At 34.9% G+C, this 17,228-nt stretch overlaps 1 protein-coding gene across 1 annotated transcript in view; it reads right to left on the bottom strand.

Annotated features, from left to right (window-relative positions):
* LOC150081711 (regulator of telomere elongation helicase 1 homolog) overlaps positions 1–17,228 on the bottom strand; it is a 281,392-nt gene that overhangs the window by 154,193 nt on the left and 109,971 nt on the right. Inside the window, exon 9 of the mRNA XM_090380292.1 lies at positions 10,200–10,406. Within this exon, the coding sequence (XP_090236418.1) occupies positions 10,200–10,406 (207 nt within the window). The remainder of the gene's footprint in view (positions 1–10,199; positions 10,407–17,228) is intronic.

Below are 17,228 nucleotides of genomic sequence, written 5' to 3'. Positions count from 1 at the left end.
ACAAAACTTGCTGCTGAATCACACATCTAACTTTAGGTAAGTTGGCAAAGGCTTGCCTATGCATGTTTTTTTCAAATCTGTGCATGTCAACCATGCCAACTTACAATTAGACATCTTTGATGGGAAAAATGCTTTTGAGGTGATATTAAAGCCATCACATGTAAAGGTAGTCTTGGAAATAACAAATACCAAAGCTATTATAGAGTAACAGGCAAATCAGAAAATGTAGATAGGATTATGGAATCCAAAGATTGGACAACATATATTTTGATCCTTGAAAGATACTGTACAATATTACAAGAATTATTTTCTAATTTCCTGGATTTACTAGGCCCAATTAAAGCTCTCTTTCATGCATTAGCACTTGGCTACAAAGTGCCATTGAGCCAGGGCACCACCATGACACATTGCTAATTTTTATTTTCTTTTGTTTATTAGCAATTTGTGTCTGTTTTGTATTTATAACCAGTGATTTCATAAATGATTAAATATAATATAATGTAGTTCTATTTGTAAATCAACAGACTGAAACAATGGTGACATGCCACTCTAAAACTGGCTCTTATGCTTATATATAGAAGTAACCCATGAATAAAAGCAAAAATGAATGCATAAAATGCAAAAAGCAATGCAATGGAATGCTTTTCCTACTGGACCAGAGAAAGTATAACTTCGGTTTCTGGTCTTCTGCTTTAGCTAGCATTGATTTGCAATGAATAAGATAAGTAATTTATTAAAAAAAATTCCTCACTCTATATATAAATAAACTCAAAATTAAATGATTAGATGGACTTCTACATGATTGAAATATCACAGAAAAGCAATATTCTAATACGATTCCCAAACTTTCCCCTTTCTAACATCAAAAAGTTTTGCAGACCACAACAGTAGTTCTACTTTTAGTATCCACTGATTTAAAAAATACATAAGGGCAAAAAACTACTATGAATTCAAGTAATGATTTGAAATGAATTTTTATTTTATTAATTACAACAGTATCTATATATATCTGATAAATAATAGCACATATACATGTCAGACATTCAGATATACAGTAAGAGCCAGTTGCTGTATACTGTGATCAGCCACTTGATAGAATCAAATTTCAAAGAAAAGGTTCAAATCAACAAAATGCACTACACTTTCATCATTTATTAGAATCACATCTTCAGTTATAAGAATCAATTTTTAACACCTCTGTGATATTTTTCTAAAGCACATTTCTGAAGATCACAACCATAAAATAATAAAAACAATTTACAGTTTTCTATTTATTGGGCTTTTTTGTTTGTACAATCTGTTATAAACAGGTAGTAAACACAATTATATTGTATTTGCGATAGCTAGAATTCTGTATGTTTTTACATTATTATGGCGAAATTTGTTTCCCCTTCACTGAAATTTTCAATCATATAAAAAACAAATAAAATTTAGGAATCTGCTCTTCATTCCTATATCTTTGATAGTATATAACAGAGCTATGATTCTCAATACATTCTACATTGATATCAATATTTGTAGAAGCTCTGTTATATACTATCAAATTCTTATTTTATACTCTTGGTGACTAAAATATTGCTTTCCTAAAACATTGCCTCCAAAACAACATTGTTCTAAAATTTGCCAGGGTCAGTTAAAATCATAAAATTAAAATTCTGGGCATAAAGCAACTAGTACTTACCACATCACATAATATAGTTAAACTTGCCTTAAAATCTCAGTATTCCAATAAACAAAAATAGCTTTCCCAGGTTAGCAAACTTGCAACAAATTAAAAAATTATCAACATCCAAACAATTGGTCTGTATTGAAGACCTCCATAGATTTGCGACGTGAAGCACAAGCCGCAGAAATAAAAAACAGACATTAACAAATTGAATACATTATTGCGGGTATCGGGACTGGTTCATACGAGCCCAAACACATGCCCACAAGCTTTTGACCAAGTACATACGAGTTCGTTAAATGATGGTAGAGGAATGCTGTAGGGAAATTACTGTTTAGCAATTTATCATGGAATTAGCATTATCAAAGGCACATGACGCAAGAAAGCAAACTTATATAGCATCAGCCAAAAAAAAACCTTATTTCACCCATCCACTCGCTCCAAATGTTTGTCAAGTTCTGCCTTGAATCTATTTAAGCTATCAACTTCTACAACGACAGATGGACATTTGTTCCAGCAATCAACCACCCGCTGGCTAAAAGCAAACTTCTGCGCATCTATCCTACAACCATCTTTCCTCAATTTCAATTTATGCCCTCTCAGGTGATTATTCTGAGCTAGAGGAAGAATCCCATCAGCATGAGCATGCTCAAACCATTCAAGGCTTTATACACCTCAATCAGATCACCTCGCAGGTGCCTAGTCTCCAGACACTGTAATTTGCAAAACTTGAGCCTTTCTTCTTAAGAGCAACCCTTTGTTCCATTCACTAATCTTGTTGCCCTTCTTTGTATTCATTCAGCTCTACATCCTTCTTAAAATGAGGCCTCCAGACTACAGTACTCAAGGTGTGGTCTGACCATTGCCTTATACAAGGGGATAATCACCTCCTTATCCCTGCTAGAAAAATTCTTGTATATCACTGACAAGACACTATGAGCTACTCTTGAAGACCATCTGCACTGCTCAGAAAACTTCATATCTGCCTGCACAATTACCCCAGGTCCTTTTCATTCTTTACCACTGTCAGTGTGGTACCACAGAGTTGATACATTACTCTGGGATTACTGCTTCCCATATGTAGTACTTTTACATTTGTCAATGTTAAACTTCATTTGCCACCTCTCAGCCCATCTGCTCAACTTTTCTAGATACTGTTGCAGCAGTGTACTGTCATTAGTGTCATTAACAACCCTGACAACCTTTGTATCAACTGCAAACTTGGACATTAAGCCTGATATACCATCATCAATATCATTTATAAATACAGAAAACAACAATGAACCCAACACTGAACCCTGAGGGACTCCACTAATAACATTAGTCCACGAAGAGCAGTGTCCATTGATTACCATTCTCTGTCCTCTACCACTCAACCATCCCTTTATCCATAGCAGCAATTTGCCTCCAATTCCACACTGCTCCAATTTGTGCAGCAGTCTTACATGTGCAACAGTATCAAAAGCCTTTCTAAGATTCAAATATATGATATCAAAGTTATTCTTTGCATCCAGTTCCTTTGTGACTACATCATAGTATCCAATCAAATAAGTCAAACAGCACTTCCCCTTAACAAACCCATGCTGTGTCCGAGCTATTACTGAAGTCTTGTCTAGATGATCCTGCAATGCTTCTTTAACCTCCATTAATTTCCCTGGAACAGAAGTTAAACTAACAGGTCTGTAATTACCTGTGTCTCCCTTTGATCCTCCTTTGTGGATTGGGATCACATTTGCACATCTCCAGTCCATGGGTACCTCCCCTGAGTTCAGAGCAGCTCTCATAATTATGGCTAAGGGTTTGCTTACTCTTTCTTTGCCACCTCCTTTATTATAACTGGATAGATTCCATCCACCCCAGGTGCCTTTCTTGTGTTTATCTTCAACAATTTCTCCTCCACTTTACTCTCAGTTATTAGAAGATTATCTAGCTTACTGCCAGAGTTGAATACACCTCTGGCATTCCCCTCCCTGAATAACTCCTCATGTGTGAATGTCGATGCAAAATATTCATTTAGTTTGTTAGCTCTCTGAGCAGGATCACCAACAGTTGACCCATCTATATCAAGTGGAGCAATCTGATTCATCCCCTTCCTTCTAGAGTTTACATAAGTAAAGAACTCTTTGCTGTTTTTCTTTGCATCCTTTGCCAAAAATTTCTCGTAATCTGACTTCGCCTGCCTAACCTCCTTTGTAACTTGGTTACAGACCAGCTTATATCTATCATAGGCTTCTGTATCACATTTTAATTTATATGTATCCCATGCATTTTTCTTCTCTGTTACATGTCTAATTAGTTCATGTGACATCCATTTAGGCCTAAATCTTGAACAATATTTCTTTGTTGGTATTTGTTTAATATTGTCAGCAAAGAGACTGTCACTATTGCATATTGTAGCAATTCTGATGCATTGGGATAGTATTATATTAGCATGTACTTTTTTGAAAATGTTATAGTGCCAGTGTGTAAAACTGACTACATTAAAGTTACAAACATCTCTTTTATTGTATATGTTGATTGTGGTTTAAGGGCTGCTAATATTAATATACAAGTCTAAATAATAAATAATTGTGGCTGAAAAATCATTATTATTTGTTTTCTCTAGAGTAAGTTCTGAAGGGTAAATACTAGCAAAGTCCTGTATAAATGTAGGCTAGTTGAATATCAATAAGTCATCAATATATCTGTAAAGTTTAATATCTGAGGGCAGAGAGGTCTCAGACCAGTATAGATATAGGCTAGCTAAGATACAGCTGGCGGGGCTACCCATGGGGACCTTTGGTTTGTAAGTATACAGATTTGCCGTCAAAAATGTAGTTATTGGAGACAGAGATTAATGAGATTGCTCCTAAAAACTGAATTACAACCAATAATACGTTTCTATTTATTATAAATTTCATTCAAGACCGTTTTTAAGTTGATTAAGTCTATGCTGGTGAATAGACTATTGAAATCAAAAATTTGCACATGAGAAATGTTATCAGTATTCAGAGCATTAATAACTGGAATGTTGTTATTAATTATCTTACTATTAGGAAGGATGTCCATTATGGGTTTAAGTAACCTTTCTAAAGCTTTACCAGGTTTATGGGTGTTACTGTATTTGCATATATGACAAATTCCAAGTTACTAAAGGCCTAAATAAATACAAACCTTATAGGAAGCACAAACCCAAGTATCAACGTTACTATACATAAATACAAGTTAGGTGACTTTAAACAGACTATCTCTGACTGGGACAATGGTCAGTTCAGTGTACAGTCTTTTGTACTAAACATAGCATCTTAAAAGCCCTTTACAGATTCATACTCACCTTCAATTTCACATCTAAACATTTACTTGACCTTATTACAGATATCTGTAAATTTAAATTAAAATGTTAAGCCAAAATAATAATACCACCATCACTTTTAATTATAATACTTGCCTAGACAATTTCAACATTAATGATTGCATTAATAAATCTACAGACCTACTTCCAGATGGTTGCCAAAGCTTGAACATTATTTCCAGATTCAGATATGCTAAACCCTTTGGGCTCAAGGTTTGCAATTACAAACACCTAGCAACTAACCTGAATAAATTTAACCTTGAACCTACTTCTAATGTATGTATTTGCCATCAAGCCAATCTCCAACCATTTATTGATACACACTTCGGCCATATCTTAACAGGCAACCTAGAGATTATACCTAACAAGGAACTCAGAAGCATCATTTCCTATGGCTTGAAATATAGGCCACCCTTTAAAATCAACTTTAAATACTTCAGAAAACAATTATACCAGGATTTACTTAACTTCTGTTTTAAGCTCTCTTACCATCATAACATTCCCATTGAAGCCTTTCAACTATGGTTTAATTCAGTACTTGCTATGATGCTACAACATTATAAGCCATCATTACCACAGGTGCAACCATCAGCTGAATTAAAATTTCATTTTTCCACATTAAAACAATTGGAGTATAAACCTGCATAAACATTTTATAATCACCCCTGTTAATAGGGCCTCTTGCAATTACGCCATTATCTGTAAAGCCTTTTATTTCCAAACATTAAATACAGAACTAAATTCCAGTGCCACCTACAAGTCCATCACTAACAACAGCAGTATCATCGCAAAAAAGTTAATTGCTTTCGGCAAGAAACTAAAAATCAGCTTTAATAACAAAATTTTCCTTATATTTATTTCATACCCAAGTTACACAAAAACTCTACAGGATTTAGGTTTATTACATCCTGAAAATACAGTTATGCCCATAAACCTGGAAAAACTTTAGAAAGGTACTTAAACCCATAATGGATATCCTTCCTAATAGTAAGATAATTAATAACAACATTCCAGTTATTAATGCTCTGAATATTGATAACATTTCTCATGTGCAAACTTTTGATTTCAATAGTCTATTCACCAACATAGACTTAACCAACTTAAAAATGGTCTTGAATGAAATTTATAATAAATAGAAACATATTGGTTGTAATTCAGTTTATAATAGGAGCAATCTCATTAATCTCTGTGTCTCCAATAACTACATTTTTGACGGCAAATCTATATACTTACAAACCAAAGGTACCCCCATGGGTAGCCCCGCCAGCTGTATCTTAGCTAGCCTATATCTATACTAGTCTGAGACCTCTCTACCCTCAGATATTAAACCTTACAGATATATTGATGACTTATTGGTATCCAACTACCCTACATTTATATAGGACTTTGCTGGTATTTACCTTTCAGAACTTACTCTGGAGAAAACAAATAATAATGATTTTTCAGCCAATTATTTAGACGTACAGTCTGTCCTCCTATAGCACGATAGTTGCGTTCCTAGAAATCCTCGTGCAATGCAAAATCGTGCAATACAAACAACAGGCCCTATGGGAAAAATGGAGTTAGGTTCCTAGATTGAACACCCAAGATTGAACACACATTTGTAACCAAAACATTACCAAACACAATAAATAATCGTAATAAAATACTTACGCATTTTATTACGACTATTACGTAATAAAATATTGCTGATGCTTTTACTTCTATCGTAAGCAAACTTGTTTTTTGTTTGATTTTCTATCCAAACAGATGACAGGCATTCCATCTCTTCCAATTCTTTGTCTTAATCTAATGGATTTTAATTACACTTTGAGTTGTTCCCGCTATGAAAGTTGTTTTTATTTTCTCTGCATTCTTTCTAATTCTCGGCGTTGCCTTATTTAGGTCTGTAGCACGTACAATATCACATGGTCTTTCATTTCGCTCAAAGCGTTTCACAATTTCATATTTTTTCTCTATCAACAGAGGCAGACTGGCCATAAGCCTTACCGGGGAAACCCCGGTGAGCCGGAGGCCTGTGTGATTTTGGCCATAAACCTTAGTATGAGGCCACTATAAATTTTCCCAGGTAAGAATTTTTGACCCAGTCCACCTCTGTTTATTGATATTGCTTTTCTTTTTCTCTCTGAATCTGCAGTATCTTCACCAGGACGCTTCCTTTTCACACCTTTTAAGTATTTTACTAATTTTTAGGGAATAAAGCACAATTACAAAACGAGGAGGCACACTTGATACACATAAACAAAGCTGCGCGTGTGTAGCAACTGAATAAACAATACCGTAAAGGCTGAGATACACTATTAACACCTCACACTTTACTAAAGCACATTTCTAGGGGTTACTACCATAAAACAATAAAAACAATTTCCAGTTGCGTTTCTGCTAGTGGAATCTGTTATAAACTGGTAGTAAACTTGATCTAATTGCATTTGCGATTATACCGATAGCTGGAATTGTGTTCGTTTTTACGTTATTATGGTGAAATGTTTCCCCTTCACCGATATAAAAAAAAAACATAAATACATTTTTAGAATCTTCTCCTCATTCCTATCGTGTTGCATTCGGTTGGGATGATTCTGCGTTCAACTGCCATTTCTTGTAAACACAAAGGTGAATCGTGCATAAGCGAATTCGGTTCGTGTTATATAAGATATCGTTCCCCTATTTATAAATCGTGTATGATCGAATTCGTGTAGTGTAAACACGTGTTATACGAGGACTGACTGTATATTAATATTAGCACCCCTCAAACCACAATCAACATATACAATTAAAGAGATGCTTTTAAATTTAATGTAGTCAGTTTGACCCACTGGCACTCTAACATTTCCAAAAAAGTACATACTAATATAATGCTATCCCAATGCGTCAGAATTGCTACAATATGCAATAGTGACAGTCTCTTTGCTGATAACATTAAACAACTCCATGATAAATTGCTATGCAATAATTTCCCTACAGCATTCCTCTACCATCATTTCAAAAAAGCAGTAAATATTATAAAATTCAAAAAACTTATCAACTACAACTTTGATATAAACAACATATTACTTTCAGGCTTGTACATAATGTTTAGTTATATACCCCCTAGCCTCTGTCGTGTCTCAAGGTGTAGAAAGCTTGTGCCCACGGATTGGTAATGCATGGGGTATTGTGTTCTGTTATGCCCCCCCCCCTTTTTTTTTTACATTTACTCAATAACAATACCAATGCCGACTTAAACATATGCGGCATTTGTCCAGGGACCAACTATGGTATGGGTTTAGCAACCCCGGACTACCCAAGCACAACTATATTACTCCTCTTCAAATTGCTTTCTACTATCCTTAATTACTACATTTTATTTCTCGTGCACAATTAAGCTGGCCGAAAGCAATATCGAGATGCTATTCCTTTGCTATTATTTCTTTTTTCTTCTGATACAAAGTTTAGTGTCTTTTCTACACTACTTTGTCAGTCACAATCTTCCTTTGCTGGCACTTTGCCTCATTTGTTTATTTACCTACTTCCCCATAACACGGGACGGTTCACTTTGATGACATCACTTCTTCCTCCTCATAAGTGATTACTTCAACTGATATGAACATTCTGGACAGAGATCTATCGGCTTTCTTCCTTGGGTCTCCAATGTTTCTCTGTAAACACCGCATGCAGCTATTTCACCGATTCCGATCCAAACACAGAGTAAGTTGGTTTTTTATCCTGTAATCTACAGTTACTTTTTTAATTTTTGTAATGTATTGGTCTTTTTGATTTAAAAATTTTTTATTCTTCTTTTTAATTCAAAATTTTTATTCTTCTTTTTGATTTAATAAAGTTTTATTGGCATTAATTTTTTTATTTTTATTTTTGAAAGTTTAAATTTTATTCCTTTCTTTTTAGTCTCTGTCGGGTCAGCTATGATTTATACATTTCACACATATACATCATAACAGAAAGAGAGACCCTGCTTATTGTGGTGGCTCCTACAGTTTTGGCTGCCGACCCTTTGTAAAAGTAGTTAAAGCCCTAGGACCCACTACTTTAGGTAACGTTGTTATCATTGTTATTATTTTTATTTTAATCAATTTATTTCAGGTTATCTCCTTCACCTTACAGGCCTTCTCAATTTTTCCATGGTAATTACAATTGATAGGTCAGCATACCTTTCCTATACACTGAATATAAACATTTGTCTAAATTTCATTATGGTTGCTGGGGTTTCTCTACTGTAACTAGTAGTACTCAGGATCCATGACACAGTTTAATAATTTTATTTTAATACTTTGCTTGCTTACTTTGTCATTCAGTAACCTGATTATTTTTATCAATATTATATACATATATATGCTAAGTGCATCTCGTCTTCACCAAGTTCTCTGTCATGTAACAGAGACTACCAGTAAACAGAATTTCGTGAAATTTTGTCTTTGAGCTTGTTAAAAATATCTATCAAAACAAATCATTAAAATTGGAAAAATAGAAATTCATAGAATAAATGTAGTTTTCAATGCAGTATCATTAGCTTTAGAGAATCCATGCATGCTTCACATGTATCGTTACACAAGACTCATGAACATGGTGTTGTTGGTGAACAGATACACAAATACAGAAAGAAAAGAGACCAAAAAAAAAGAGTAATACAAGAGGTGAGTAATGCAGTTGTAATTAAACTAAATGGTTAAGTTTAGAGAACATAAACCTATATAATTTTATTATGTTAGTAATTAATTGATAAGTAATAAAAGTAGATAACTATATCCACTTTTCATTTCTCTTAATCACAGAAAATGAAAAAATCATTTAAATTAAGAAAAAAATTGAATGTTCCTGAAACAATTAACTACATACATTAACTAACTTGTTTTAAAGTATCACTGCGTTTCTATTTTTAAGAAATTATGCTATGTTAATGAATTATACAATGAACAGTGAACTAAGTAATGGTTAACTTTCAGTGAAACTTTTAGTTAGTGTATCATTGTTCATTTCTGAATCAATTTTTCTGTATTTAGTAGAACCTTGGTGAATATTCTTTCTGTAAATTTGTCTCTGTTATAATATGAAAAAAAAAAATTACATTTTTAATCCAAGCAACAATCAAGTCTTACAATAATGGGAAATTTCAAAAAAAAAAAAAAAAAAAAAATATATATATATATATATATATATATATTCAATAATACGTGATGTGCAAAAATTTTAAGTGAACAGTATAAATACCTGTTTTGGTAGGAGGAATTTAATGGAGTACTATCTGGTCCCTGTGTTAAAACTCTTACAAATACTTGACTATCTGAAATAATGTGAGGACTCTCTAACTGCACAGGAAAGTCTACATTCAATTCGCTGGCAAAGGATTCAAGAGGAGAGAGTGTTCCACTGGTCAAAATCATGCAATGTATTCCCTGTTCCATCAAATCTCGCATACTATTAAAAAAAAACTGTTTCTGCATATAAGAAAATAAAACAGAAATATTTCTTCAATTTTTATCTGTTCTGAACTTTAAAATATTACTCCTTTATTCACAAAACTGAAAAAATTTTCAGAGCATTGACACTATCTATTACACCATTCATAATATATTTAACTGGACAAAGTATAATTTAATCAAACAATAATAGCAATCATATTATAAAAGTACATTAGATATGAAAAATGATTTTTCAAATTAATTTTCCAATGCAATCAACACATTTCAACATTGTATGAGCATTTTTATCCCACTAAGAACTTTTCTCTGCATGGTCAGTGCAAGGTTTGCACTATTTCCATCACTTAATTATCATTAAAAACAAACAAACAGACAAACAAACAAACAAAAAAAATAATAATAAAACAAACAGGGTGTTCTGCAAGTAATGTTTGTTTGTTTGTTATTTGGTTTTTAGGAGCATTAGTAACTAAGGCCATATTGCTCCGGGATATGTGGTGGTCATTCCCTGACCTTTCCACATCCTTCGTATTTGGTGGTCACGGGCTCGAACCCCGGTCTAATCAAGAAGCATGCTATGCACTGCTGCTCCTGCCCACAGGGCTACGGAGACACCTGCAAGTAATGGGAAACTTCAGGAGAAGCACATTCTAGGGGTGATCTGGAGCAAAAAAATCTCCCAAAATCAGAGGCTGAGTCAACACTTTCAAGTTAAGCAGTAGTGCATAGTAGCAATGAACACAGAATCAAATTTCAACCTATTTTTATTATAATTCCTTAAATGTTTAAATAGATCACCGTTTCAATTAACTGTCAAAATATTACTGCCTAATTATCAGTTTACATACAACAAATCCATTACTTATTGCAATAAGTAAGTAAAGCCACTGTTTCTGACATGAAATATACGCAGCACGTGGTATACATGAAAAGTCAGTAATGCATATAAGGGTTAAAATTTTAATTTTATGGCTTGCATGTATTTCATGGCTGACCCGACAGAGGCTGAAAGTAAAGATTAAAAAAGAAATAAGATAACTTACTGGGGTCAGGTAGTTATATGACAGAGCAGGCAATCTGTACTGCAGTGGAGTAATAAAAGGTTTCAAAGAAATGTAATCTAAAGTACAGTAAACCCCCGCTATTCGCGGTATCTGTATTCGCAGTCACTGATTTAATATAAAATGAAACCTAAACAAAATGTGAATTTTAAAGCGCCGTGAACATTTTCCGCCATAAAAAAACATGGGCGTGGCTAAAATTATCTTTCGCGGTCAAAACAGCGCTCAGTGGGTGGGGAAGAGGGGTGACAAAATTGCGAACGTGGATGTTTCTCGCTAATCCTTGTTCAGTATGTGTTATGCGCTTGTCATGGACGGTTTCGTCGTTTGCTTTTAATTTATATGCTTATAAATTGAATAAATTTATCAATTTATAAATTGATATGCTTACAAAAGTGATAAATCTTCCGTTTTGCAGTGTAAAACAGACTTTTTCGAGTGTGTTAATGGAAGAAAGTGACTTTATTGTGGACAAGTTCTTTCGAACCCGTACAAAAATATGGCTACAAATAACAAGGGAAATGTGAAAAGATCAAAGAAGGCGATGACATTAACAAATAAAATTGAGTTATTAGACAAAATTTCTAATGGTGAAAGTGTCTCCTCAGTGGCAAAACATTATAAAATCAATGAGTCAACGGTATGATCAATCAAAAAATCGGAAGAAAAAATCCGCCATAGTATCTGTGAAAATGTGCTAATTGCTTCAAAAATTTGCTCTGTGACTCATGATGTTAAATTAGAAAAAATGGAAAAGGCTTTAAATCTGTGGATAGAAGACCGAACTCAAAATAAAATTCCATTAAATTCACTTATCATTCGTGAAAAGGCAAAACTCCTTTATCAACGCTTTAGCAAAACTGGTGATAGCACTGGCGGAATAAGTTTTTTAGCTAGTAAAGGCACTGGTTTGAAAAAATCTAATAAATAGTACATTTAATATTAAATTGTTTCTTATTTTCATTTCGATGCCATATGCTTGCATTTCACTATGCACTGTTTATGTACATAGTCATATTATGAAGGTACATATAATACATACATAGACAAAATTTTAGACTAGTTTTTCGTATATATTTCGTACTTTGGAACGGAACCCCTTTATTACTATGGGAGCCATAACTCAGTATTCGTGTTTTCGGTATTTGCAGCATTTCTCAGGAACGTAACCCCCGCAAATAGCGGGGGTTTACTGTATATAGAGTATAAGCTGGCAACCCCTAGTGCAAGAAATCGGAAAAATGAAGGAAATAATTAAAATTAAATTAAGCTAGCTACCCCATGTGTCAAAAGTTGGAAACTAAATTAGAGAAATAGTAAATTAAATTGCGAATGTAAAAAGGGGTAGGTATTAAACATGTGAAGATGGATAGAAAGGAAGGAATATATATATATATAGACTTTTGAATATAAAATCTACATCCTTTTGTTTCTGTCCATTTAATGACTTTATTTAAGGCTCCTTGTAGTTGATTAGCATATGTTGTATTCATATGCTAATCAAGCATATGTTGTATTCATATGCTAATCAAGCATATGTTGTATTCATATGCTGTGCTTTAAACTATTAAAATCTGCAACAGAAACATATGAAATGTTAAAAACTGTTTATGGTGATGAAACATTAAGTCATACTAGTGTGTTTGAATAGTATAAGTGGTTCAAAGACAGGCAAGAGGATGTTTGTGCTAAAGTGGGTGCCCATCAACCATTCAAAATGAAGACAGAGTTGCAAAAATTCAGGAAATTTTGGCAAGAGATCATCATTTGACCCTCAAAATGATGGCTGAGGAGTTAGATATGAATAAGAAGGTGATTCATCAAATTCTGTATGAAGATTTAGGGGAAAGGAAGGTCTGTACAAAACTTATGCTGCACAGCCTCACAGATGAGCAGAAGCAAAAAAAGAGTGTCATCATGCAAAGACTTCATCCAGCTTTGTCAAGGCAATCCTAATTTCCTTTACTGTATTGTCACTAGAGATGAGTGTTGGGTGTTTCAGTACGACCCAGAAATGAAGTGCAGAGCACACAGTGGACTTCAAAATCATCAACAAGGCCCAACAGCTTTCGTATACAATATTCCAGGATCAAGATAATGCAGATCATATTTTTCGACAAACAGGGAGTGATTCGCAAGGAATTTCTACCTGAAGGGACAAGAGTGAATGCTGCATTCTATATACAAGTGCTTGAAAGACTACTGCAGTGAAATTCCCAGGTGAGGCTGCAATTTTGAGATAAAGGCCAGTGGCTCTTGTTGCATGACAATGCCTCCACCCATTCATCAGAAATGTCTGCACCTGTTGGGAAGACAAAGTAAATATAGCATTGTACAGAACAACCATCCACCTACTCTCCCAATCTAGCAACAGCCGACTTCTTCCTCTTTTCTAAGGCGAAAACTGTCTTTAAAGGAAAGCGATTTTGGGATGTTGAGGACATAAAGAAAAACATAATCGTCAAACTAAACATTATTTCTTTGGATGCCTCTGCTGACTTTTTTCAGAAACTTTTTGTAAAGTGTAATAAGTGCATTAAATCAGGTGGAATTTACTTTGAATAAAAATAAAACCATTTTTGGCTATACACTGATACAGATGATAGAATAACAGACTTAACCTTAGTTGTTCCTAAGGGAAAAGTCACATGCTGGAATATGGGCATGATAAGATGGAAGGGTTTATTTTTGTATTTGGACAACCTTATCTACCATGATACTGCAAACCTTGGAGCAGAGCAGAGCATTGACACAAATACTGAAAAGACAACTGGCAGTCTGACGAGAATTGTAAAAATTTTCCCATCATGACTCAAAAATGGATGCCCACGGGGAATTCAGTGATAGTCAAGCAGCGATTTCAGTTTTAAAGTATACTTTAGAGACAACTGCTTATTTCAAAAAGATAACGATGATTCATTTGCATCCATGTATTGGCTCTGGACACATGTTAAAAATGCTCCGGTAATAATATGGATAGCCTGATGATAGATAAGGTACAGCCACCGAAATGTGCTATTTCTGACTGATGCATGTACCTGGGCACAAACTAATTTAGATCACACAAGTACGTGGTAAATGTGTGGTAAGGTGCATCGGTCTGCATCCCAAGGAGTAGAGGAAAGAGCACAGAGAAGATTCAAGCCTCCGGTGAATTTTGTATGGAGTTCATATATATGTTCAAAAAAAGGTCAAGTTTTTATCAAATATGAATACCAAGAATTTTGTGTCTAGTGCTACTGGAACAGCATTTTGTCCAAGCCTCATTCAGGTTTATGCTTATAACTAAAATGTACGCATACAGTCTTTTGCAACAAGAACCTAAATCCATTAGCCAATGTCCAGAAGTTAAGGCGATCAATGGCTTATTTAAGTAATCTTTCAATAACCTTCATGTTGATTGACTGAGAAAATATGCTAAAATCATCAACAGAAAGTGCTATTTGGAGATGAAGCCATTCTATGATGGAATTTACTTTAATGGCAAAAAGCATAACACTTAAAACTGATCCTAGCAGTATGCCCTCCTCTTGGCAAAAGGGACAACAGAATGTGGCCCCTACATGAACTTGGAAAGACCAATTGGCTAAAATGTTTTTAATAAAAATGGGGAAGACCAAGACTATATAGGTCTTTTGCCAAATTTCCAAGCTGTAACATATGCTTTTTCCATATCAAAAAGAGAGGGTGCTGTGTTGTCCAGTGTGGATCTTGTATAGTGAACGTGCTCCTGCTTTTTGATATATTTAATGTGTTCATTGACAACCCCCTTATGTGTAAATATGTGTACCTAGAAGTTAAAGTTATGGTGAGTTTATAGGAGATTTTTTGGTTGTTGGGACCATGGGGTTGTGGAATTATTTGCGTGAGATTATATTACAAACTGAGTAATTGATTTCATAGACGTACATTGCATTGCATAGTGCTTATACATATATCACTGAAATCTCCCATAGACTTTGTATGGATAATAATGGCGACTTGAAATATTCCATTTTTTGAAGTTAGTCATGAAGACAGAAAACATTTAATAGTGCCATTGCAGTATTTTGACTTATGTTTGTTGTTTGTTTGTTATTTGGTTTTTAGGAGCATTAGCAACTAAGGCCATATTGCTCTGGGAATATGCAGTGGTCATTCCCTGACCTTTTCACATCCTCTGTATTTGGTGGTGACGGGATCGAACCCCGGTCTAATCAAGAAGCGTGTGTTACGCACTGCTGCTGCTCCTTCCCACCTGGCTACGGAGGCACCATTTTTGACTTAATACCATATGTTCATTAGTTTACTTAAGCTTTCTGTTAGATAACATTGTGGGCTTGTTTGGGGTATCATTTTTCAATCTTAAAGTTGATATTTCTCCTCATCTATTGGTCCTAGGGACCCCATTATTGGTAGGTGAGGATCTTAAGAAAATACTTAATTTCAAGAATTTTTCTGGCACCCTCAGGCTATTAGGGACCGAGATCTAGACACTGCTTTTCGAAGATTTCAGAATTTCCCTTCCACTTTCCACCCAGCTGGAAAAGTGTGAATACAGACTAAACATACACATATTGACATAACTTTGTCTTTAGGGTACTAGTGAGTATTCTATTAGGATTGAGAAGACAAGTTTAGAACAACAGACAATAGTGTGTGTGTGTGTGTGTGTGTTTTTTTTTTTTGTTTTTTTTTTACTTACACTTATCTGATATGGATACTGACATGGACCATGATCAAGTTACAATACTGACATAAGATATTGACATTGAGCATTCTTCTGGATCAAAGTCTACGGATTCATCTAAGAAAAAGAAGGGGTGCAGGGGGAAGAAAACTCCTAGAATTACTCAAGCTTGAGGAGATAAAAACCTTGTGGTGGAGGAGAGTCCGTTTCGTTGGCTTCTGAGCCTCCGATGGTCACTGTCGAAAGTAACTCGGTTCCAACAGAATCATCTGAAGATCTTTCTCTAACAGAGGGATTGGACCTGGGTGGGGTCTTTGAATGCTTCAATTGTATATGTCACAGTTGCCAAAATCAGGAAAGCTCTGGGAGATTTTTTATCAAAGGATTCTAGCAAGATAACTAAGTCTGCCTCTAACCGCATTCATAGTCTATGGGAGGATCTAGAAGCAGTTACCACCGCAATCTTAATTGATAATGAATGACTTAAGACCAAAGCATCTGAATTTTTTTTTATGAAAACCCCAAACACGAAAGGTATCAAAAACCTATAGTACTTAGTACCGTGCATGGGTTGAAGGAGAAGTATGGGGGGGGGGGAATCAGGGCAGGTCTTTTGGACAAGATGATACAGGTCCAATGTGATCTACATCCTCATAAGATTTCTGCGGAAGCTGTTCATGGTAGTTAAGGGCAAAATAGGCAGACTCCTGAAATAACAGAGATTCCACTGCTGACTTCTTCAGTGGAGGTGGCGGCTTCTTCGGACAGATCAATTGCTGGTGGAGATAGGATGGATTCCAGAAGTGGGGTCTCTGATTCCGAAAACATATTGATACTTAGGCCCTCAGCAGAATTGTCCCTGGCCTCTATTCAGGATGTCAGGAAGGCACTGAAGTGATTAAAAAAGATCACAAGGACATGAAAATCAAAGGTGTACGTCTTTTGAGAAACAAGGGTGTGTTAGAGATAACAAATCCTGATGATGCCAAGAAGATCTCAAGTGCTTCTGCATTAAAAGATGGGGGATTGTCAATGGAAAAACCCAGATTGTCCAATCCTACAGTTTTGATCTATGGTGTCCCAAAGG

This window comes from Mastigoproctus giganteus, chromosome 8, assembly GCF_048544385.1.
Source record: "Mastigoproctus giganteus isolate SK-2022 chromosome 8, ASM4854438v1, whole genome shotgun sequence".
NCBI lineage: Eukaryota > Metazoa > Arthropoda > Arachnida > Uropygi > Thelyphonidae > Mastigoproctus > Mastigoproctus giganteus.
Note: the sequence above shows the minus strand (reverse complement) of the source record. Positions and strands in the feature narration are given on the sequence as shown.